General features: G+C 35.5%; 1 protein-coding gene and 1 long non-coding RNA gene across 2 annotated transcripts in view; both read left to right on the top strand.

Moving 5' to 3' along the window:
• The window catches only part of LOC114296091 (ADP-ribosylation factor 1), a 45693-nt gene extending 36735 nt beyond the window's left edge, over window positions 1-8958 (top strand). The window contains exons 6-9 of the mRNA XM_028240386.2: window positions 6563-6674; window positions 7211-7258; window positions 8383-8513; window positions 8733-8958. Of these exons, the coding sequence (XP_028096187.2) occupies window positions 6563-6674; window positions 7211-7258; window positions 8383-8513; window positions 8733-8766 (325 nt within the window). The 3' untranslated portion in view covers window positions 8767-8958. The remainder of the gene's footprint in view (window positions 1-6562; window positions 6675-7210; window positions 7259-8382; window positions 8514-8732) is intronic.
• Window positions 8959-11498: 2540 nt separating this feature from the next.
• On the top strand, window positions 11499-15593 carry LOC145822734 (uncharacterized). Its single transcript, XR_014364422.1, has 2 exons — window positions 11499-11622; window positions 15284-15593. It is a non-coding gene; the product is annotated as an uncharacterized LOC145822734 (long non-coding RNA).
• The last annotated feature ends 9092 nt before the right edge of the window (window positions 15594-24685 follow it).

Here is a 24685-nt window from a genome sequence, read left to right as displayed (position 1 = left end):
TAGAGATCTCGAACTAGGAGGAGAGCTACCCTATTTATAGAAAATTCGATGTTCATCTATTCTGTAGTTGACAAAATGTATAAAATGCCAAATTTAAACAATTATGTTATAAAAGTACTAACCTTTGAAAATTGAAAATTGCAAAAAATTGACAATAACATCAAAACATATAAAAGAAACTCCTGAAGCATATAGAATCTAATTCATCCTGTTAGTTAGGTCAAGGGTCAAGCTTCTCATCTATTTCTTTAACTCTAAACTGTAGGAGATGATAAAGTTAGACTCCTTGACGGAATAACGGATCATAATTTTACATAATAAGTTCAGCTGTAGAAAGAGAAGCTACAGATTTTCAAATGTCGTTGGTGCAAATAAATGGAAGGAGCCATGAGATTAATTTATGATGACTCTTTATTTTGGTTAACCAGTCTCCTTTGGTGTTTTTGGAAGCTTTTAAGTCTCGAGGCAACGGGATCCCCTTTCCTCATCACCATGATGAGGGAGGCATTCAACATGATGTGGCTAGGCACTGTTTAGTGATACGATGAGTGGGCTTGCAATAAGTGCAGTAAGAGGCAATCAGTTATTATTTTCCCATCTCCTTTATGTCAATGATACCATAATCTTCTATGGTGCTGAGTGGGACTAGCTATGGTATCTTCCGGAATATGCTTTTCTTGGAGACAGTTCTGGGCTTGTGTATCAATATGGGCAAGAGCACTTGAATTTCGGTTGGTGAGATTTTGGGGAAAGATTGAGTTGTCTCAGTCTGGGTAGTAAAATTAGGGCTTGAATTACTTATCTTGACCTTTTGGATCTCCTAGAGCCACTTTTGCATGCAGCTCAAGTGTTGAGAGGTTTGAGAAGAGGTTGGTGTGTTGGAAACAAAGCAGTTGTCAAAGGGGTTACAAGGTTCTTATTAATCCATGTTTCTTATCTCATTATTGGCGAATAAGAGCTTGTTTGGATGCTGCTTTGTTTTTTTTCCCCCCAGCTTTTTTTCAGCATCTAAATTGAGCCTTAAGAGTTTGGGAAAACTGCATACGAAGTTAATCAGGAGGGTTGGAATATAGGTTTAACTGTCATCTAGTTGATTAAAAGATTTTGTGGTCTTGTATTGGATAGTGGTTGAGGAGGTGATGTGAGATGGGCACTCCCGTTTTGGCATTAAAATTTTATAATTGTATGTCTTTAATATTTTTATGGATTTATTTTTATTTGTAGTTAGATTAGGAGTCATTGTTATCCAAATTATATTAGGATTTAGTTTCCTAATAATTAGGTTAGTGGTGTATAGATATTAGTTTTTGGCATTGTGTTATTTAGATTTGTTTAATAGATTGAGTGTTTGAGGTTGTGGCGTTGTGTGATTAGGGCTGTGGCATGTGTTTTTCTTCACTCTTCTTTGTCCTTCTTGGTTCTGCATCAATTTGGCATCATAGCCAAAATAGCTGTTCGATTGACATGGTTATCTTGTTGATGTGGTCTTCTTGTTTCGAACCATCATCACTATCATCTCAATCAAATATGCTTAAAAAAATTGATGCCAAAAAAAAAAAAAAAAGGCTTATGCTGCGTCACTGTTCGAGAAGTTGCTGTTGCTCCGGCCCTTGTTGGAGACATTGACAAGCCAGGCCCATCACTGCACCACCTTTGACGATTCATTATTTCACTGCCATTGTAGGGTATTGTTTCCATCTGCTACATTTGATTTACTTCATTGCAACATCATCATCAATATCTCAGTAGGTAGTTACCATCGGTCATGAGCCTCATGTCATTACTTGAAGCTGCTGCCTCTGGCTCTCCCAAATTGCTGCCTTGGTGTTCCTTGTCAACCCTTGCCAAAATCGAAGACCTGTCGTTTCTGCCTTATTACTAGCTGCTATATCGATGAAGATCGCAGAGGATTTGACCCATATTCTAAATTGGGTTATAAGTTCTTAATCCATCTTTGTCTTGACCTTGCTGGTTCATTTAAATTAGGAAGCCCCAACTCAGTATTTAAACCCACTAAACAGCACAGCCCAATCTTCCCCAACTATAAACCTTATATACTCAAGCCCATTGCACCAGCCGGAACCAACTATTGTGACCCAAGTTACACCTTTAATTCTGTCCGCCTCTTCTTGTTGCAAAAATAGATTCTAGTCCTATATTTAACCCATTACCCATTTCGTTCAGTCTACACCGTTCTTCCAGCCCTATCACACTACACTAATTGGACCCAACGTGACACATCTCTATATTTTTACTATGGTGGCCAATTTTGAGTTGAATTCAAAGTTTGAAATATTTTAAGACCAACATGACATGAACAAATAACGTCTACAATTGTATATGGCACAAGAACAAATGACAAAAACATCGAACAAGTTGAAAGGAACTTTGGACAAATTGTTAACCCATGATGTAAGAGATACTTTAAAAATTCCTCAGATATTCTGATGATCAATTGCAAATTGTTGATCAAGAAGTTCCCAAACATGAGAAAAGTGATGTGGATTTGATAGAAAAATTGGAAGCAGTCAAAGTCCCAGAAGCCATAATAGAATTGTAAGACAATCTCATGCATAAAATATTTTTACCAACAGAAGAGCTTCCTTTTGACCTGCCTCCACCAGATTACTTAATCAAGTTCCAAAGGCTTTGTTTTATTGGTATTGAGAATTTTCTCCGTGTTCAATCCATGGTTGGTAGACCTCATCGACAGTCTGATCATGAGGATCAGTTGAAATGAGAAGAAAATCAAACAGTTAGCATACTCGAAGTATTTGATTTGTTGACATGGACAAGCTAAGTATCTAAATTAAAACTGGAGGAAGTGTTCTTTTTTTCAACCGGGGAGAATGATGTGGAACGGGCACACCATAACTTTGCCATTCATAACTTTCACCACAAAAATTGCAACTTTTCTTACGATATGCACCTTTTTAGGGGCGCACAATGTAGCATTTTTCTTAAGGCTATGGTCTTGTGTGATTTGTAGCTGTCGTGTTTTTCTTCTCTCTGCTTTCCTCTTTGTTCTACATGAGGAGCTTTGCTTGATAGGATGGATTGTTACAGAGGTTGGTGGCTTGAAAGTGTGGGAGTGAGTGAGAGACAGAAAAAAAAGTGGTGGTGTGATAAAGGGGAGCTTTGATAAGGTGAGATATCCTTATGGGATGTCATGATGGATGGTGTGTTGCAGTGATGTTTCCCTTAGGCTTAGTTTGGTTAGATAGAGAATACAGGAAAATGAAAGAAAAAGAAACAAAAAAAAAAAAAAATTATGTGTTTGTTTAGATAGTCTTAGAAAATAATGGAAACTAAAGTTTCCTGTGCAACTCAAATTAGCTTGTTAGTTAGGCTTACGATTTCTTGCAAAATACATAGGGGAATTTATTTTTTCCTGCAAAACTTGATAATGCTTATTTTGTTTCCCTCTTTGCCCTTTACTTCTCTTTACAACTCTCTGTTATGCGGTAATTACATTTTTTCCCATCATTTTCTTGCAACATTTTTCATCTATTCAAATGCAAGCAAGAAAATAAATTTTCATTTCTTTTTCCTTTCTTTTAGTTCACTTTCTACCATTTTAACTTTCTATCATCCATTTCTTTCTAAACAAATGGAGCCTTAGTCTTATGTTGTCGGATCTCTTCAGGATTGCTACAATTAGAGACACTTAATGCAGGGCAAGCCTGGGTAAAAATTCTCCTACTAGTAGTGAGCCTAACTTTGATATATTGTAGAGGAAAGAAAGCTTTTGTTACTGATTTTAATTGGGGTTTATGGATGAAAGGTTGGTTGAATTATGAGGTTTTTACTGTTTGCAAAGGTGTAACGGAGCCGTAAGTTTAAGTTTTTGGCAATGGAAGAAAATAAAGAATTTTGAGACTAGTTTCGGTTTGTGGACAGTAACTCTAGGTGTTATGTGTTCTCTTCAACGCTAAGGTTGAGTATTCATGCTGGGCAAGTAATTGAATTTGTGAAACAGGATTTCTAGGGTTGGGAGAAGGCTTGTACTAGTTATAATTCCATAAGTTTATTGTCTAAATAGCTTGTATCCTTAATTTGATGCACATTATTTATTGTCATTGGAGCCTAGAAGATTCCATGTTTCATTGGTTCAAGCAATTATAGGGAACTTGGGGATAAGTTGGATTTGGTTGGTTTGAGTGCAAAGTGACCCACATTTATTTGTTATCTAACCTCAAAACCACTTTTGTTGGAAGATTTATGGCTGACAATAAGCTTATACTCATTTTTTTATCTCAAAAAAGTATCATCATGTATAAAGAATGGACACCTCTCCGGAGGCAGCGTATGGGTGTCGGATACACGGCGGACACTTGTCCGACACTCTACCTACCGTGTCCCCCCCTTCTTTTTTTGAAATTTTCCAACCGGACACACTTGGGACACTCCTGGACACGTTATGGCCACATTGGAGACAAAGAGGGAGAGAAACCCTAACCTGTTGAAGAGAGAGAGAGAGAGAGAGAGAGAGAGAGAGAGAAAGCGAAAGGGTGAAGAAGAACATGTTGAAGCCCTAGATCCAGGTATGTTCTTCGTATATGTTCTTCGTTTCTTTAAACATGTTCTTTGTTCTTCTTTTTTTCTTTGTTTCTTCTATTTGTCTCTATGTTCCTCTCTCTCTCTCTTTCTCTCTCTCTCACGCGCGCGCACATTTGACTCTCTTGCTCTCTCTGTTATACTCTATTTGTGTTTTTTTCTCTCCTAACATGTCCCCTACTATATATATATATATTTTGAACCAAAACCTTTTTTTTCCTCCTTTTTTCCTTTGTTCTATTTTTTGGGTATTATTATTTGCTTAACATACATAGAATAAATTATTTTTATTTGTAGGAAAAAACTAATTTGTGAATGATATTGATATTAAAATAGATAAATACATAAAATAAATAAATAAATAATATATATTTTTGAATTTTACATTTAATAAATAAATAAAATTATAAATATTGACTGTGTTCCCAGTGTGTCATGTCTCCCGTTTTTTGAAAATTTGCATTTCCACGTGTTCGTGTCGTGTCGTGTCGTGTGTCAGTGTCAGTGTCCGTGCATCATATTAATTGAGTGTGAGCAATATGAAACATTCACAAAAGCTTCCCAATTAATGCTTCAAATTAGCAGCTATGTCTACTAGTGGGTATTTAATGCAAACCAAAATGCAAATCAATATCAATTTGAGAGAGAGAGATGACAAATCCCCAATTAGGGGTAAACTTTTAAGGATTAGAGAGAGAAATCAAAGCTCTTAGGCTCCAATCTTTTCTGGTTTGTTCAATTAAAATCTAAGTACAAATGCGATTACATCACCTTATTTATAGGCTACAACTAATAGGACACTTGATTTACTAAGTGAACATTTACATACAACTCATTTTAACAATTAGCCTATTTATTCTACTACATTAATATTCAAGCTTGGTTTGGTGGGGGAGGGTGTTCAAGCTTGGCTTGACCTAAAGTTGAGCTGTTGAGCATAGCTTGTGATAGGTTTGTAGGCTTGTTAGCCTTTTAGACTTGGTTCAGTTAAATTGTCAAAGTTGCTTCACAGTTTTAAATATTCTTCCAAAGCTGTTGAATGCTCAATTTAGTTAATTGTGTGAAAAAAGTTGTTACATGGGTGTATAGACTAAGAAGCACGAACACTTCTACGGAAGATGCATGTCTTGTCGGACACAACACTATGCAAACATTCTTAAAACCATGTCTGACACTTATTCAACTTGTCTTAATTAGGATTTTAAATTCATAATATTGAACACTTTATAGACATTTTCTAGGATATTTTGTTGACACTTTTTGAACCCTTCGAACACGACCTATGTGATGAATCTCTTTCATAATAACAATGTTCTACATTCTTCATCATGTGGATTTCCATGTTCTACAATTGCTTTGCATTCTTTATAGTGCAATTGTTACGTGAATGATATTTTGATGTTTTAAGTTATGGATATGACTTTTAATTTTGGATTAGTGTTGTATTGTCTTTATTTATTTATTATTATTATTACATTTGAATAAATTATTCATATATTTGACATATAATTATAATAATATAAATTTGTAACTTGTCCTAGGTGTATTGTGTTCTGCCTTTTTAAAATCATTGTGTCGGCATGTTTGGATTGTGTTCCTATCATGTTGCATGTCTGTGCTACTTTGCTTATGGGCCTATGGATTATTCAGAGAATGGAAACAAAACACAATATGTTTACTCATTTGAATTGTTTGTCACATCCCTATCTACTATTCTGTAATGATTTTATTAGGTATTTATAAATGAAGGTTCTGCATGTAATTGATGCTATAGCAAGGAAAAATGGTCATGAAAATTTTCCTTCATTTGCTCTTATTTGCTAGATTTTCTTGTGTTTTGGGAATTTCTAGTGCAGATTGTTGTTTCCCTTTTTGTATTATTGATTTTAAAACACACATATTTACATTTTTGGTCTACTAACTTGTAAGTTTTATCTGATTGTTATCCAAATTGGTGACTTTGCATAAATGATTCAATCACATAGCCTGATTTTAATTACCACAGGCCATATTGGAGATGCTATTTTCCTAATACTCAAGCCATAATCTATGTTGTTGATTCAAGTGACACTGATAGGCTGGTTACTGCTAAAGATGAGTTTCATGCAATCCTGGAGGTATTTTATAAGCTGTTTTATGTTTTACGTGTAAAATTTATTCATTTATTCATTAAAAAAAATTGTTAAAATATGCAGATATTGCTGTTACTTTTTTGGCTCTTACCATGCTTCAAAGACAGGCTTAAGCATAAGCATAAGCATCAGTTACATTGATGATCAGTGCCTTAAGTGTGGAATGTAAAACTAAATGCATGTTTAAAATGTAGTAGCAGTGTGGTGATGACTGTGTAGACTGTATAAAACTTTATTTCAAGATAATCTTTGTAGTGCATGTTATGAGATTTAATATAGGCTAGGATTAGAGGGTGGTAATGCTACAATTGGATTCTCTCGATGCTTAATTTTTTTATAATCTAGTTCTGAAAAATGTATTTGGTTAATTCTTGCAGAATCATTTCTCAACTCTTACTCTTCTTCTTCTTCTTCTTCTTCTTCTTCTTCTTCTTCTTTGCCAATGCATTGTACCTGTATTAGTTTTAAGTTTAAACTGACATTTTAGAATACAAGATTATACTTTTCGGTCTTTTTTTCAGGAAGAAGAGTTGAAAGGTGCAGTTGTGCTCATTTTTGCAAACAAGCAGGTGGATGTTATTATCGTCCCCCCCCCCCCCCCTCTTTTTCTTATAATTACTATGAATTAGAGAACGGAAACTTGATGCATGATGTGAAAGTTGGCCATGATGCTGCAGAGCTTTGTTCATGGATATCCTTTTGTTTTAGCTAAAACCTCTTTAAGGTTTTAAAAAGCGGCCGCAACCGTTACGTAACGCCGTTACGTAACGGTTTTGGCGGTTACCGCCACCCGTTACGGCCGCTTTTGCAGTGTGATTGAGATTCACAGGTGTGTCGGCTGTAGCGGTTGCTGTAGTGGTCGTAACGGTGCCGTAACGGCCTGTTACGCACTGTTACGTAACGGTTCCAAACTGTTTCTTTCGAAAAAACACAAAAAAAAAAGAAGTTGAAAATGGGAGAAGAGGGATAGAGAGAAGAGGGAAGATAAAGAGAGAAAATGGAAGAGCAAGAGATAGAGAGAGAGAAGAAGGAAGATGAATATGTTATTGATTTGTTGAAGCTGTATGACCTATGCTATTCTATTCAGCTGCTATCACTAAACCATTTTGTTTTTGTGTGTCTATCTATATATTGTTTGAAAATAATAATAATAATAATAATAATAATAATAATAAGTGTGGTCATTATCTATTTGGCTTGGTTAAAATATGTATATATATATATATATATATATATTTAGGTTCTTATTTATTCTCATACTTTTGTCATTGTTTATCTTATATATAATAGTTAGTGATTGATTTTTTGTATAATATAAAGTCATTAATTATTAAAATAAAATATAAAAAACTTAATTTATAGTGATTTAAAAATATGAAATATATTGGATCATACTTTAAAATTTACAAAAATTGATTAATATTTATTTTTAATCCAATAAATATGATCATGGAAAAAAAATATGCGTATCTGTAAGTTTTTTTCAAATTGTGCGAAAAATAAGAAAATTCACGGTTCCGGTTACCGTAACCGTTACACTACGGCCTTTACACCCCGCAACCGCAACCGCTTCACCACTACTGTTACGGGGTACTGCTTTTCAGAACCTAGCCTGAAACAGATTTTCCTGAATAATTTGTGGAATTTTTTTTTTCCTTTTTTTTTATTGGCAATTTCTTTTTTTGGCCTACAGGATCTTCCCGGTGCACTTGATGATGCTGCAGTAACTGAGGCCTTGGAGTTGCACAGGATAAAAAACCGCCAATGGGCTATTTTTAAAACTTCTGCAATAAAAGGAGAAGGTTTATTTGAGGGTTTGGACTGGTAAGCTATTCGACGATATATATATATATCATTGTTGGTTCGTATGTTTATGCATTAATGCTTCTAGATTAATTGCCCATAAAGTGTATGATACGAGGTTTATACTTTATACTCTTATGAAAATCTTATAATCAATGCCTATTCAACAATAGTTTGACATTTCATTTTGTTTTCAATCTCATTGGCTTTATTGAAGTAATTATTTATTTATTTATATAGGTTGAGTAATACACTCAAGTCTGGAGGCGGTTAGTATCTTTGGGATAAGAGACACAAGCTATGTGCTGCATAGGAAAGCCAGAACTTGGAGTTTCACTATATGCTTGGTATATTATGTGATTAGAGATTTTAGAAATGGGTGAAGTTACTTCTTTTACTAATATTTTTTTTTAGTGTACTACTAATATACCCGATAAATTTTCATTGAAGAATGACATTTGGCCCATTTTACTGTGTTCCCAATTTTCTCTTTACCAGTACTTTTATGCTGCCTTGAAAGTTGCATCCTGTAGTGTTGTATTTCTTTGCCTGTTTTTGCAAAAAAAAAAAAAAAAAAAAAATACAAATTATTTCTTTCATTGTGCTTCTGGATGTTTTCTGTTCTCTATATAGAATGAACTTTCGAGGCTTTAATGTAGTGAGGTGTGACGGGTTAGTAGGCTAAACTTGACTGAAAAATGCTTCCCTTTTGTTTAAATTTCTTTGTGTTTTGATGAATTGATTTGATTTTGGACTAAGTAGAGCGTTACCTGAACCGTATGAATCCATTTGATTTGTCTATTACTTTGACTCTTTTTTAATTAGACTGTCTTAAATTACTTGTTTATTTGTGTGTACCGTAGTGGACATTGGCACTTGATTTGTACCACCAGTATTTGCTTTTGCAGTTGGGCATATCAACATGAAGTTGTGTTTCCTTGGTAATGCCCAAGGTTATGCTGTGGAGCCGAAACTGTTGGAAATTTTAGGTACCAATTCCATATGATCAGTTGGATTAATTGGCATGACAAATGTTGGATTAATTCATACTACTCCCTCCTTTCCAAAATAATGGTCCCATTTGGAGAATTCAACTTTTTCTGGTAATACAATATTGTACTTTAAAAAAATTGATTTTTCAAAACTACCATTTGATAGTACATTTTTTAGGAAATATCAATGTCATGATTATACTTTTTATGTAGTTAATGAATTTAAAACAAGAGTAAAATAGAATATTTATATTATTTTTGTACTTGATTTTTGAAAAGGGACTAATATTTTGGGAAAACAAAAAATGGAATAAGGGACTAATATTTTGAGACGGTTATCACATGGTGGCAACCAACGGTTGTGGTGATGGTGATATGGATAGATAGGTAGATTAAATGGATAGATAGGTAGATTATAGGGACAAATAGATAGATAGATAGATAAATCACACATGGATAGATAAGTGATTCTAAACATAAGTGACATGTTGACAAATAAGTGACACGAGACAACAAAAAAAAGTGATGGAGATAGATAGGTGAGATAGTAGACAAATAGATAGATAATTAACGGCTATATCGTTTTTGAAATTGTTTTTGTTCTTATAGCCTCTAAGATTAAATCGTGAGGTTATTGTCCAAAAAATTTCGAAAATAGATTTATGAGGAGTGCCTTTTAATAAAATTATGATTACAATATTAAATTAATTTAATTTTCATTGTAAACCTAAACTACAAAATCATCAAATCATCAAAATGAAACGTGTGTCAAATTCACAGGCACGAATACACGGTCCATTTCACTAGGTGCTGTAGACAAGTCATCATGGTTGACTATGATTTTCTTTTTTTTTTTCTTTGTTTTTTTGTTATTTTTAATGAAAATGTAATTGCCAACCCTCCATTTAAATTTTTTTTTTCTTAATTAAAATATGTTAATATTTGATGTTTGAAAAAGAAAGCAATGTGAACGCGAACCATGTTTTTTGGTAAAATGGGTAGTATAGTCATGAAATTAAGGGGTTGTTTGGAATGACCTAAATAAGTGCACTTTTTGTTTTTTTACGAAAAAATGTGCAGAAAAGTAGAGAGATGCTGTGATGAAAAAAATATAAAAAGATAAAAAGATTGATTATTTTTGGGTTGCCAAACTTGGCCTAAATATTGTAGTTGGGATTGCGGTTTCATTTCAATATAATTTTCAATCACACTTTATTATTTATTTATTTATTTTTTTGAAAAATTAGGGAGACATCTCTCTACAAATTTGTGTAAGAGTTTAAGAACACTAACAATTTGTTTGCTAGTTAAAATTCTTGAGATTTGAAATCTTAAAGTAATAACGACAAACTTTAATATATATGGTTCACAATGCTCTCATAATCATTTTTTATTTTTATTTTTTATAACGCCCTCATAATCTTAAAAATCTTAATTTTTTTCATTGTTTCTCTCATAGTGTTGTTTTTCTCTTGTGACATTTTACAGTGTTTAAGTAATTTTAAAACTTTAAAATTTAATAACTTTTGATTAACATTTTCATTTTTTGTAAAATTTATATTTTACAAATCCTATTGATAGGATCTTTTAAATAAGATTCATGAGTAATGTGAAGTTCAGAAGAAAAAAATTTACGAGGTCACTAAAATTTCACTAACTTGATCATCAAAATTTCACTAATTTGGTCATCAAAATTTCATTGACCAATTAAAATCTCACTGACTTGGTCATCAAATTTTACTAACCAATCAAAATTTCACGTGAAATTTTTTTTTTTTTTTTGGGATAAATAGATATAAGAAATGGATTAAAATAATCACTGCATGTGCAGATGCTAGAATTGAATGTTTCCAACATGGGTAAATTCTCTCTAATTTTGTGGTTTTATAATTTTATTTTATTTTTCTAGTTTCTTTTATTTTTCACCATCTATATCCACACGTTTAATATCTTAAATAGTTCACTTCCTTTATGTTCTTAATTGACAAAGTCAATGATCTTATGTTATTGAATTCTAAATCCTCTTTTCTTCATTAATTTACATCATCATCTAAAATCTTGCTTGTATTGACATTATGTTGCAGTTACTAGAAGAGTAGAGTAAACAAAATTCCAGTGCTGTAGTTCACCTATTTAATGTAAGTACTTTACGTGCTTCTCTCTCTTTTGATTGCTCTTAGTATCATTTGTTTTTTTGTGCTTGTATTGCTCTTAGTATTATTTCATTTGCCCTAGCACATCGCCTTGGGGAGCATTGACTCTCTTTGTAAAGAAAAAGGATGGGTCATTATGATTATGTATTGACTCTTGCAAGTTAAATCGGGTTATCGTTAAGAACAAATATCCACTACTCAAGATAGACAATTTGTTTGATTACCTTAAAGGATCTCGTTGCTTGTCAAAGATTGATTTGAGATCAAGGAATCATCAGTTGAGAATTAAGGAAGAGGACATCCAAAAAATGGCCTTTTGCATGTGTTATGGCCACTATGATTTCCTAGTCATGCCATTCGGTTTGACTAATGCAGCTGCTTTTTTTATGGACTTGATGAATTGAGTCTTTCGGGAGTTCATATATTGGGTTTGTGGTTGTCTTTGTGGATGACATTTTGATATATTCACCCTCAGAAGAGGAAACACAAGAAACACTTGCGAGTAGTACTCAACTTGTTTAGGGTGCACAAATTGTATGCAAAGTTTGAGAAGTGTGAATTTTGGCTAATGGAGGTGAAATTTCTAGGTCATGTTGTGTCGGGAGAAGGGGTAACTGTTGATTCTTCTAAGATAGATGTCATGCAAGATTGAGAACAACCCAAAAATGATTTTGAGATATGAAGTTTTTTGGGATTCGCCGGGTGTTATTGCCGATTTGTGAGGGACTTTTCTAGACTAGCAACACTGTTGACTAGATTGACGATGAAGGATATTAAATTGGGCAAATTACACTAATAGTCTCTATATTTTACCTCCTATGTCACTTTGGTCCATGTGTTTTCAATTTGCTTGATTTTAACCTTTCATTTTTAATTTCGTTTCATTTTGGTCCAATCAATAACCTCTGTTAAAATATTTAACAGAAAATAGTCATGTGCACAACATGTGATCAACTTTGAGGGGCAAAATAGACATTTCAACCTAACCCTTCCCTATTCCATCTCTACAACACCTTTTTTTTTTTTTTTTTCATTCCCCCTTCTTTGCCGTCTATTATCAATCTCGCTTCACCACCGCCACTGCTAAACAACACTACCACCGCCATTCGCTACCAAATAACACCACCAATCACAAATCAAAATCAAAGTGAAAATCAAAATAAAAAGAACAAAGATGAGAGTTTTGCAGATCGACGTAGCAATGCCGTAGGATGGCGACGCCTAGTGGCTGTCACTGCCGGTAATTCTGGTTTTTGAAGATAGCTTCAGCACCACTGCTTAGATCTAAATAGTGACAGCTACCATGTGGCAACGACGCAACCGACAGTTCTCGATCTGGCTTATTTTCATCATCATTTGGTTCACAACAGTGGCTGATTTGAAAATTTGGAGGGGGTTTCTCTCTATCTCGTTGCCGCATGTGACTCTCCGATGCCCTAATGGACAGCGATGACAATAGCATGCCATTTCTGTTCCCTCCATCTGCCACCCTAGATTTAGCACCGTAGGGTTAAAATGGCGGCTTTAGAAGTCTCGATCGAGGACTAATACTTCGGCGAACATTCGCCACATGGTCTTTGGCTCCATGACAGTCTAAATCCTCTCTCTCTCTCTCCAGATCTATTCTTTTCCTTTTTCTTTTTTTTTTTTCATTTCTTTGTTTAGTTCTTGGGAAATTTTTGTATTATTTATTGTATAATTTAGTTATTGTATAATTTTTGTATAATTTTTTGTTTGGTGATGGTGGGATGATAAGGGTAGATGAAGGAGGTTGGATGGAGGTGATGGATATGGCGGGTATGTGCAAAAGACAGGGTGGTAAGTTTGGTAGTCTGGGTGGCAGATGGTATTGGGTTTGGTGTGGTGGAGGCAGATGGTGTTGATATTGGGATTGGCTATGGATGATTTTGGTGGTGGAGGAAAACAACGGTGGTAGATGATTGTGTTGCAGAGAGTCCAAGAGGAAGAGGATGGTGAAACAATGAAAGGGTAGTGAAATGTCCATATTGCCCTTGAAAAAGGGTCATGTGCAGCTCATGTGTTTGTTTTCCGTCAATAATTTTAACCGGTGTTAACAATTGGACTAAAATGAAACGAAATTAAAAATGAAAGGTTAAAATCGAGCAAATTGAAAATACAGAGACCAAAGTAACACAGGAGGTAAAATATAGGGACTATTAGTGTAATTTGCCCTATTAAATATGAGTGGAACGAGACTTGTGAGAAGTCTTTCCAAGAGCTTAAGACTAGATTGACTACTACACCAGTTTTGGTAATTCTAGAAATGGGTTTGGGCTATACCATGTATTATGATGCATCTCGAGACGGGCTTGGTTGTGTGTTGATGCAACAAGGAAATGTTGTGGATTATGGTTTACGACAACTCAAAACTCAGGAGAAAAACTACCTTAGCCATGACTTAGAACTAGCAGTGGTGATGTTTGCCTTGAAAATTTGGAGGCATTTCTTGTATGGTAAGAATTTTGAAGTCTTCTCCGACCACAAGAGTTTGAAATAATTATTTTTTCAAAAAGATTTAAATTTACTCCAATGGAGGTGGATGGAGTTTATGGAGGATAATGACTTCGAGTTGCACTACCATCCAGGGAAAGCCAATGTTGTGGCCAACGCCTTGAAAATGTGGCCATTTGGGAATGGATAATGTTAGGTGATATTGCATTTTAGTGAGTCACCATGATTACATGACCCACCTTGATTAGCAAAGTCTTAGTGGCACAGCAAGATGATCGGGAAGTGTAGATAATTCGTGAGAGAATCTTTAGTGGAAAGGAAGAGAAGGGTTTGAGTACTCACTCGGATTTGAATGTGAGGTACTTAGACCACCTGTTTGTGCCAGAGTCTTGTGGAGAGGAAGTACTCTGGGAGTGTCACTACTCATGCCTTGCTGTATATCTGGGAGGCACGAAGATGTATCATGATCTTGGCCGTCAGTTTTGATGGAGGGGTATGAAGTGAGCTATAGTTTTATTTATTTCGAGGTGCCTTACTCGTCAAGAAGTGAAGGCCGAGCACAAAAGGCTAGCGGGTTTGTTACAACCCTTACCTATAGGTGAGTGGAAATGGGAGCATATTACCATGGATTTTGTGGTTGGACTTTTGAGAACACAACGGGGTAATGGCGCCGTTTGGGTAATGGTTGATAGGTTGACTAAATTTGCGCACTTTACTCCTATGCACACGGGCGACTCAGTTAATTATTTGGCAGAGCTGTACATTAGAGACATAGTTCGACTTCACGAGGTCCCAATGACCATTGCTTCAGATAGAGATCCACGTTTTACACTCGATTGTGGCAGAGCCTTCAAGAGGCATTGAGGACTAGGTTGACTCTTAGTACTGTTTATCACCCTCAGACCGACGGGCAATTTGAGCACAATATACAGATTTTGGAGGGCATGCTTAAGGCTTATGTCCTAGATTTCAAGGGGACTTAGGAGAGACTTTCCATTGATCTAGTTTGGCTACAACAATAGTTATCAGATGAGTATTGGGATGATACCATTTGAGGCCTTTTGGCATGGCATAACATTTGCATCTACCGTATGGGACTATTAAACTGTATGCACTTTGTTAAGTTATCTTTATTGGGCTATATGCTCATCCTTTAGTGGAAAATCAATTTCAGGTAAAGATATTGTAATTTCGCAAAAGTGAAGGCGAGGAAGGATCATTTTGGAGCACAAGGCTCTTTTTTTTTGTTTTGTTTATTTCGTCAAGCCAAGGGCTATATATATATAGGTCATGAGAACCATTATGTGTAACCGGGTATAAGCCTTGGAACTTGTAACCCATGGGGCAGCATTTTTGTGTTTGATTTTGTACACCACATGCTATAGATTCATGTTCTAGGAATTATTGAATGCATAATTGCATGTGGGACATTTTGTAAATCTCTTGGTTATATCATGAATACAAATGAGGAGATTCGATAATTATATCGATGATGGGAATTTTAGATACATATATCTTGTTTACATGTAAAAGATATAGTTAATGAGAATCAGATCACACGATGAGTTAATTCGGGTTTATAAATTGTTAATATTTTGGGGGCGTTACATGTCCTTAACGCATGGAAATTTTGTTGTGAGCGGGTTTTGACCAAATTCTCCATATATATATATACATATACACTAGCGTCATTTATAGAAGGGCAAATTATGCCATTAATTCTTATATTTTGTTACTTATATCATTTTGATTTTTACATTTTCAATTAGCTCGATTGTGATCCTTAATATTAAATTTTGCGTCAATTTGGTTTAATTGATATAATCATTTAACTATTTTGACTCAATATGATCAATGAGTTGCTTAAAATTAAGTCACTGAATTGATCAAATTTATAATTTTGTCTCTAAAAATCTAACACAAACCGTTCGTGTGCGCATTTGTTATAAAAAAAAATGCTAACAAATGAAATCAATTGAACCAATTTGAGACAGAGTATGAAATTTAAAGTCAAATTTGAATCAATTAAAATTACAGGGATCAAAATATTACAAGAATTAAACTATAGAGACTAATAATATAATTTACCTTTTTCTTAAAGAAAGTCCTTTTAAATAGGGACTCGCAAGAAACTTATTAGTTATTATTAACACACCTTCTACCTATACTCTTCTATCTATCTTCTATACTATTATATATGTGAAGGTTTCTCATGGTGTTGACACAAATGTGTTTTATATTTTGAGTTTTCTCAAAATATCTCTATAATAATTATTTAAAACAAAAAAAAATATATAATGAAGTGTGTGAGGTTTGAACTCATAATGTTGGATTTTAAAAAGGGTGCTTAGGCCATAGGTCCTTTTTAAAGACTTTTAAGGCTATAGATCCATGCTCCTTTTGTTTGGGTCCATAAGGACAATCCATGTAACACCTTTTCCCTATAAGTCTTTGGGGATGTGTTTAATTTCATTATCTTTGTTATTGAAACCTTTTGGTTGGTATATCATCGTATTGATGAGTAAGATTTGATCCAAGCTTTGATTTGGATGTTCGTTTCTTGTTGAATCTTTATTCTTTTGACTCTTTCTCTTTCCACAATCTTGAAGTTTTGGTGTAAGAATAGAATCATTGGATGGCTTGTTGTTGGGGCTTCATTTTAGATTCTTGATTGCCCAAAAAGGAGTTCGGACAAGAGAGTTATGTTTGAAAATTTAGCACCAGGGCTGATTTACATAGTTCACTCGAGCACAAGTTTTAGCGCTCAAGCTGCCTTTTGGCCCCTCCATTTTTTTGAATTTTGAGACTTGAGATGCTGATAACCTTCATCCTTCGCTCAAGCGTAGAACTGTTTGCTCAAGCGGTCCTTTTGAATTTCATGCACTGCTCGAGCACAAGTTTGTTTACTTGAGTGGTCTGTTCAATTTATGAGCGTAAAAAATCACTTTTTTTTTTGGGGGTCAAATTTGTGGGCCCAAAATCATTTTTTTCCCTTGCACTATAAATAGAACTCTCTCTCTCTCTCTCTCTCTCTCTCTCTCCCTACTTTTTCACTCACACACACACACACACACACACACACTTCTCTCTCTCTCTCTAAAACCTTTACAAAACTTCACAAATCTCTCAATTCACACCATCTCGAGTCATCTCCTTTCTTTGGTCCTTTGAGTTAGATTGTAGAGCGCGTTTGTAGCTCAACTTTTCGTCCCCTCTTTCTGAAGATGAATAGCCCTATCGTATCGGACTACTGCGGTTCTGAATCTGATCCCACAAATTTAATGTGAAATAGATAAATACCAAATAGTCCAAATCCGGCAAATCTTTTGAAAAATCGATTTTGAATCAAATTGTTAAAAATGGACTGCTTTGCTAGATTTTAGAGTCGCCACCTAAATATTTTTAGAAAATTTAGAAAACCTATGACTTGTACCAAAGGCTACGTGTCCGTCATCACCAAGATTGTCTTGACTCAGGAACTTAGGTACGAGAGGATGGGAAGGTCATGAATTGAGCACCCCCGCTCACTCGATTAAAGATCGGCCTCTATAATCATGATATGAATCTTATTTATATTATATGCTCTTGTTCCGGTTTATTAGGCTAGCATTACTATGTGATGCGCACACATACAAGTATAGACTAAGTTGCAAGAATTAGAACACGTCATTCATGTTTGTTTGCAAAATTGTTTCGAATATGTACCACTTGAAAAAGTGATACCATATAAACATTACTCAAATTATTCCAATTCAAGCAATTAGCCTTCATCCACAGCCATTCAAGCAATTATAGCACTTAGTCTCATGGAAAACATGATAAACATGGTTAACAATCACACACATGCGATATGTTAAAGCGAGTAAAGGCTTATGTAGTACACCAAGCCAAAAGAGAAACTAGTTAGAAAAATGCATGATTCCTAACTATGCGATATGACTAATGCAACACATGCGATATGGAATTTAAATAGGCTCGGTTACTTAACATATCATGTGAATCAATTTGATAGCATGTGGTCTAAGCACGTATTCAAATAATATTTAAACTAACAATGCAAGTTAGAATGATGAACCGAGCCTCGGTGCATGCAATACAAGTGGATGCAAACATGGAGAATGCTAAACAAAACATGATGTCCCTAAACTAACCATCGTAAGCTAGTAAATAAAAGAAAGAAAGACGTGGGGTTGGAAGACATACACACTATTACAATATTGCACTCTCACGAAGGAGAGTCCGAATGAACTAACTAGCTAACTGATTAAAGCTAAGCTGATTAATTAACTATTACAAAAAAAAAATGAATAAATAACTAAACTACTTAACTAATTATTACAAACCAAACTAATTAACTATTCTAACTAATTAAAATAATTACAACACGAGACAAATTAGCTATTCTAACTAATTAGTTACAAAGCCACTATTTTAAGCACAACACTAATATTATTACAACACGGATCTCGAGGATCGATGGAGGACTCATGCATGAATGCGGTTTCCACCAAAAAAATCACTGTTTCTGCTGCTGAGTGCCTCTATTGCATAGTAGAACACTTGCATTGATTTCCAACTCCAGACCAACTCTGTTCTGCTGGGGAAGTACACTGCTGAATTTTGCACTGGTGGCCGGTAGAGGGCTTGCCGTCCACTGAAGATGGCTTGTCGGCCACCAATAGTGGCTTGCCGACCACTGCTGACTGAATTTTTTTATTGCAACAGAGAGCAAATAGAGTAGAGATAGTGTATTCTCAAGGGTTTGTTTGCACAATTTACCCCTCCTTATCATGAACAGCTCAAAGGAGTAGTAAGACTTGGTTCACAAACCATCGATGGATGCAATGTCATTGCATGATGGCCTATCAACCAAAGTGTGCAAGTTTAATAAATGCAACAAAATAAGACTCTCAAAACCACCTCTCTATCATGAAAGATCAAGGGAAGTAGTTAACAATGAATCTTGAACTGTTTTCATCATTAATGAGTATGAAGCGACTTAAGACTCAAGGGTTCAATTAACATCCGATTGAACCCAAACAAGTTATTATCTTGCACCCTTTTTTAGCCTCAATTTTGTTACTCTATTTTAGTTTACCAACCGTTCTTTAGTCAATCGAGTCAAAGGGTGCATTTAAGTCCTTTAATGGAAAGAGGGTTCAAACCAAGAGTTGTTTTAGGCATGAAAGAGGTATCATACCGTTGGTAATGAACCCCTAAAAGGGATTAAACCATTAAGCATAATACCTTAATATCATGCTTAAACAAACAAGTAGTTTGAAACCACTTTCAAAACAAAACAAAAGCCAAGAAAGGGAGGAGGTTGCAGAGATGATTAAGAGTGATCACAAGTATGGAAAGCCATAAACAAATGCAATTAACTCAAATAAGATGGTGTTTAATGCTTAAAACACCAAACTCATGAGGACAATTACACTATAAGCATGCAAAACAAAGCTCAAATGTAATAAGCAGCTAAAAATAGTCCTAAAACAGTACTAAATAAGTCCTAAAGCATGCTGGAATTAAGAAAAAAATGCCTAGATTAATATGCTAAAATATGGAGCATGCTAGACTAGTAAGCAAAACACAAAGAGGGGAGGCTAACTCCTCTAATTTTGGACTTCAAACCACGATCTTAGCTACTGAAATGGCTCTGAAAATCAGTATTTAAAATCTCAAAAAAAAGATAGTGTAAAGGTGGGAAACATAGGGGTAAAGGCCTTGAAGACAAGGTGCAAAGAATGGTGAATGACCCCTCAACCTTTATTGGCCTTAAAACCCAAACTTCAGCCCAAAAATACAGAATTTTTATAGCCCAAAACAGTTGGCAAATAACAAGAAAAAGAGTGATCAAACAAGTAAAGAGGCAAAGCCTTATACCTTTTGAAGAGGAAAAACAATTCTAGGAAACAAAACAAAGCAAACACACCCTCAAGAGCTCAAACAAGGCTCAAAGATATCTCAGCTCAAATATGGAGAGGTTTGGTTAAGAATGTATAGGCAAAGATGAAGAGTGTATAGGCAAAGGTGTAGAAATTTACAAGAGAGACATATTGAGGAAAAATTTTGCTCCAAAATTTTTTAACCTTGAAAACAAGAGGAGAGATCCTATATATATAGAAAACATGAATTTCCCTCATAAACATCCAACTATACACGTGGAAGCAGATGCAAGCATATGTGCAAACAGCTGGCACAATTGTCACAAAATATCTGCCAAAGACATTGGTGGCCGACAACCTCTAGAAGTGACTGGAAGGCCACCAGAGGTTGTAAGCTTGAAGATCTCTGGGTTTGATCAAAAAATAAGAAAACATATGTGTAAAAGGTTGAAGAACTCAAAGCTGTGGCATCTGGCTGAGGACTTCGAGCACTTGACAAGCATATAGACTCATCATTGGGTGTGCAAGCGATGACGTCCAAGTCGGAAGGGCCGTCAAAAATGGGGTGTCTACAGCGTTGAGAGCTACTTTCTGATCTGAGTGGATCGTCTTTTCGTCACAGCCAACTTTTGGGGCTTTTCCCTTTCTCTCTTAAACTTGAGGTAGGGGTTTTCTTACTCTAGTATATTTGTTTTATCATGTCTATGTGCTATTTTGTAAAAATAGATTTTTGGAGTTATAGGGGTTTTGAGATAAATATATGGTATGAAAACTAGGATTTTGTCTCCTGGTTTTAAACCTTGAAATTTATATATGTAATTGACCAATGATGTTTTGATTTCAAAGTTTGGCATTAAACATGAGAAAGCCCTAATTTTCTCAAACCCTAGAGTGAAAGAATTGGGAGTTTTATTATATATTGAAAATTTATGTACGCAAATGAAGAATTGAATCGAAAATTGTGAATTCTTTGAAATATCCAATGTCGTTGAAAATTTTGCAATTATTGGGGATTATTAAGATATTGAAAATGTTTTGGAAAATTTGAAAATGTTGAAATGTTAAGTTAGCTATGCTCTCATATTGCCATTTATGGAATACCTTTGATAAAGATAACTATTTTGGTAATCAGTGATGGATTGCATGCATTGCACTATCATACTCATGTTTTCATTGAAACTTTGGATATTAGTTATTGGCATCGTTGAATATTATTTTTGGACACTTGTTGAATTATAAAAGTAAGTAACTTGGTCAAATCTGGGATGTGTAGAAAATGTTTATATATTGATTAAGTTGGCTAGAGGTCCTCAGTGAAAGTCCAAAAACCTGTGTGGAATCAGGTGTCCAATTGCTCTTTTGGTTAATAGTTAGTAAATGTGAATTTTTGGTAGTTCTGAATAGACTACTTGCAGTCACATTGCCTAGGGGTTTTTAGGGTGTTATTTATAATTTAATGATTGGTTGTGAAGTGAATGGAACATGATTTAGTTTGGAAAGTTTGCATTGTCGCATTCATGAGAAATGAAAACATTTTGACATGAAATGACTTCACTTGTATTCATTATCATATACATACTAATCTCACATACTTTTGTAATGATATCTTTACTAGGCAATTGCGCTCATCTTTTAGTGGAAATCATTTTGAGGTGCCAATAAGATGCCTCCGCCTCGTTGAAAACATCGATGTTTTTGAGCAAGAAGGCTCTATGTTTTGTCTTCTTTTTTTTTTTTTTTTTTTTTTTTTTTTTTTTTTTTAAAGCTTTTGAACTAAATTGTATTGGGTTGAAAACCACGTTTTGTAACAACATTTTCAGCCTTGGAATATATAAGTGTAGACACCCCATTTTTGACCGCCCTTAAGACTTGGACGCGACTGATGGTTTACATGGTGGAGAAAGGTGTGCAGGGCAAAGGTTTAATTTCTTCGGCAAGAGGAGAGAGAGACAAATTCCAACCTTACACCCCATTTTGGACCAAAGCTATTTTGGATGATTTTTAGACCTTAAAACCCTCTCTTTCAAAATATTTTTTGAAACAAAGTTCCTACGATGTTCCGAGGCTCGCATTTTGTCAAATGTTGCGCTTTTCGGTAAACCGAGCAAGGACAAAGTAGAAATGAATGAATGAGAGATGAAATCTTTGAAAAATCTTTCAAAACACCTTGTTTAGGGGTTTGGAGTTGAAGAAAAGAGGAAATGAGAGAAGAAAACTAGTTTGGGAGAAGTTCGGCATGAATCCGGTTAGACCGAATCTGCGCGGCTTCACTAAAACAGGCATAACTTTTTTCACAGAAGGAATTTTAATGCAAGGCTGGTGCCATTGGAAAGATAACTTCCGGGGCTTCAATTTAGACAAAGAATGACCTGAAAAGGGGTTTAAATGAAGGAGTTATGGCCATTTGAAGTTGGACTTGGAAAGCAGAATTTTCCTAAACTAGCTGGCCGACCCGAAAAGGTGGCTGGCCGACCACCCTTTCCTGAAAAAGTGGTCGGCCGACCAAGAAAGGTGGCTGGCCAACCATAAAAAGTGGCCGGCCGTCCACTTATGCCCAGAAAGCTTAGAATTGATAGATATTTTCCCTCCAGCTGTCTTCCACAACCTCCAGCAGTCCTTAAATGAGATATTTTCGAGCCAACTCTCCTTTTTGCCATATATGAGTTATATCTCTCATTTTCAAGGGGATCTTGGCTAAGCAAGCTTTGGGAGCTTCTCACTCTAAAAAAAATCCCTCTCTCTCTAGAAATTCCAAAGCCAAATCTCTGTCTCTCTCTTCTTCTCTTGCCTTTGTGTGCATAGCAAGAGATATACCTCTCCTTTGCCTAGGCACCCTTGATCAAACTCAACTACCATTGGGCTGAGGTTCTTTGAGGATCATTTTGATCTCCAAAATCTGGTTTTAGCTCAGAATTTGGACCCCTTTTGCTGCTGTCTTCTTGAGCTTTAAGGGTAAGACACTAGTTCCCTCTTTTGGTCATTGTTTTGCTCCATTGATTGGCCTTATTTGCAAGCATTTTTGGACTTTGTCATAAATTGAAAAGTGTCATATTTTGAGCTCCTCTTGAAGATTGTATAAGGACACTTTTCTTTTTGAGGCCCCCTACACCCTTGCATGCTTTACCCCTCTTTGTAGGCCTATTTTGCATCATATCTTAGTCCTACTTGTGAGCACTTTCGAGATTTACTATAAACTGTAAAGTGACTTATTTTGAGCCCGTCTTCAACTTTGTTTAAGGGCACTTTACCGTTTGAAGTCATTTACTTCCTTGTTTGTTCAATCTCTCTTTTAGGGCTATTTTTGCAACCTATTTTAGCCTTACTTGTGAGCATTTTCGAGATTTACTATAAACTGGAAAAAGTCTTGTTTTGACATCCTCTTCAAGTTTGGTTAAGGTCCCATTTCTATTTGGGGTCATCTTCCCCCTATGCATGCTTCATCTCTTCATGATTAAGGCTATGCATTAGAGCACTTGCATTGGCCATGGTTTGGCCTCTTAGCCACTGAAATCCAGTGGATTTTCAGTGGCTTAAATGTATTTTTGAGGGCCAAAATTAGAGGGGGGTGACCCCCTCTCTCCTTGTCTTGTTTGGTAGTCTTTTGGGCCTTCCAAAGGGACCCTATTTTGCATGCATTGAAGTCTTGTTTCAGGCCTCATTCTGTGAGTTCTAAGGTCTACCTTGGCACTATCCAAGGCCCTTTTGGCCATATTTTATATCTACAATGCATGTGTAGAGCAATCCCATCCAAGGCCTTTCAAAGGAGCCTTTCTTTGCATGTTTCCTAGACCCATTTCAGAGCCAATTTGGTGAGTTTTAGGGCTGTCATATTTGATTTCCAGAGTTGGTTTTTCCATGCTAAGTGTCTATCTTGTATGTGCTTAACAACCCCTTGCAAGGCCCTCCAAAGAAGACCCTTATTTTTGCATGCATTGGCTGCATTTCAGTGATTATTTGGGCATATTTTGGCATATTTTATTCACTGTTTTTGGCTGGTTTGATGAGTTCTCATACGCTTCATATACATGCCATGTAAACCATGCTTGCTAGCCAAATTTGCATGCTATTTTAGTCCATCATGTTAGCACTTCTTCGCCATGCTTTAAACTAGAAATGTGCATGTTTTGGGACTTCCTTGGCTTTGTCTTTGTACTTCATGGCCAAATAATGTTTGCTTTGCATAGTTACAATTCAACACATGTGCCTAGCTTTGAGTTTCGGGGCTTATTTCATGCATCGGGTGCCATATTTCCATGTTTCGGGACCATTTAGCATCATGTTTCAGTGTTGGGAATTACATGTTTGTATGCCATCTTTCATCCCCTGCCATGCTTTGGTAGAGTGGTATTTTATGCCTTAGGTTCGGTCCTTGAAATTCGTACATGTGTGCATGCATTTCGATTCTCTCATTTCCATCACATGGCCACTGATGTGAGTGTGGCTGAGGTCCATTCATATTGGTGTAAGTCCATCGTGCATTGTGTATACCATTTCAATCCATAGCATTGCGTATGCTAGGTTGCATCTTGAAGCATTGTGTATGCCATGTTACATCACGCACATTGTGTATGCCATTTTAGTACAGAGCATTGCGTATGCTAGGTTGCATGTTAGTCACATTGTGCATGCCATTCCATTTGCATGGTGCTTGGAATAAGGTTTAGTCCAAGCACGGGAAGCGAGGGGCGTTT

The sequence above is a fragment of the Camellia sinensis genome, chromosome 3, assembly GCF_055761805.1.
Source record: "Camellia sinensis isolate YWXY chromosome 3, ASM5576180v1, whole genome shotgun sequence".
NCBI lineage: Eukaryota > Viridiplantae > Streptophyta > Magnoliopsida > Ericales > Theaceae > Camellia > Camellia sinensis.
Note: the sequence above shows the minus strand (reverse complement) of the source record. Positions and strands in the feature narration are given on the sequence as shown.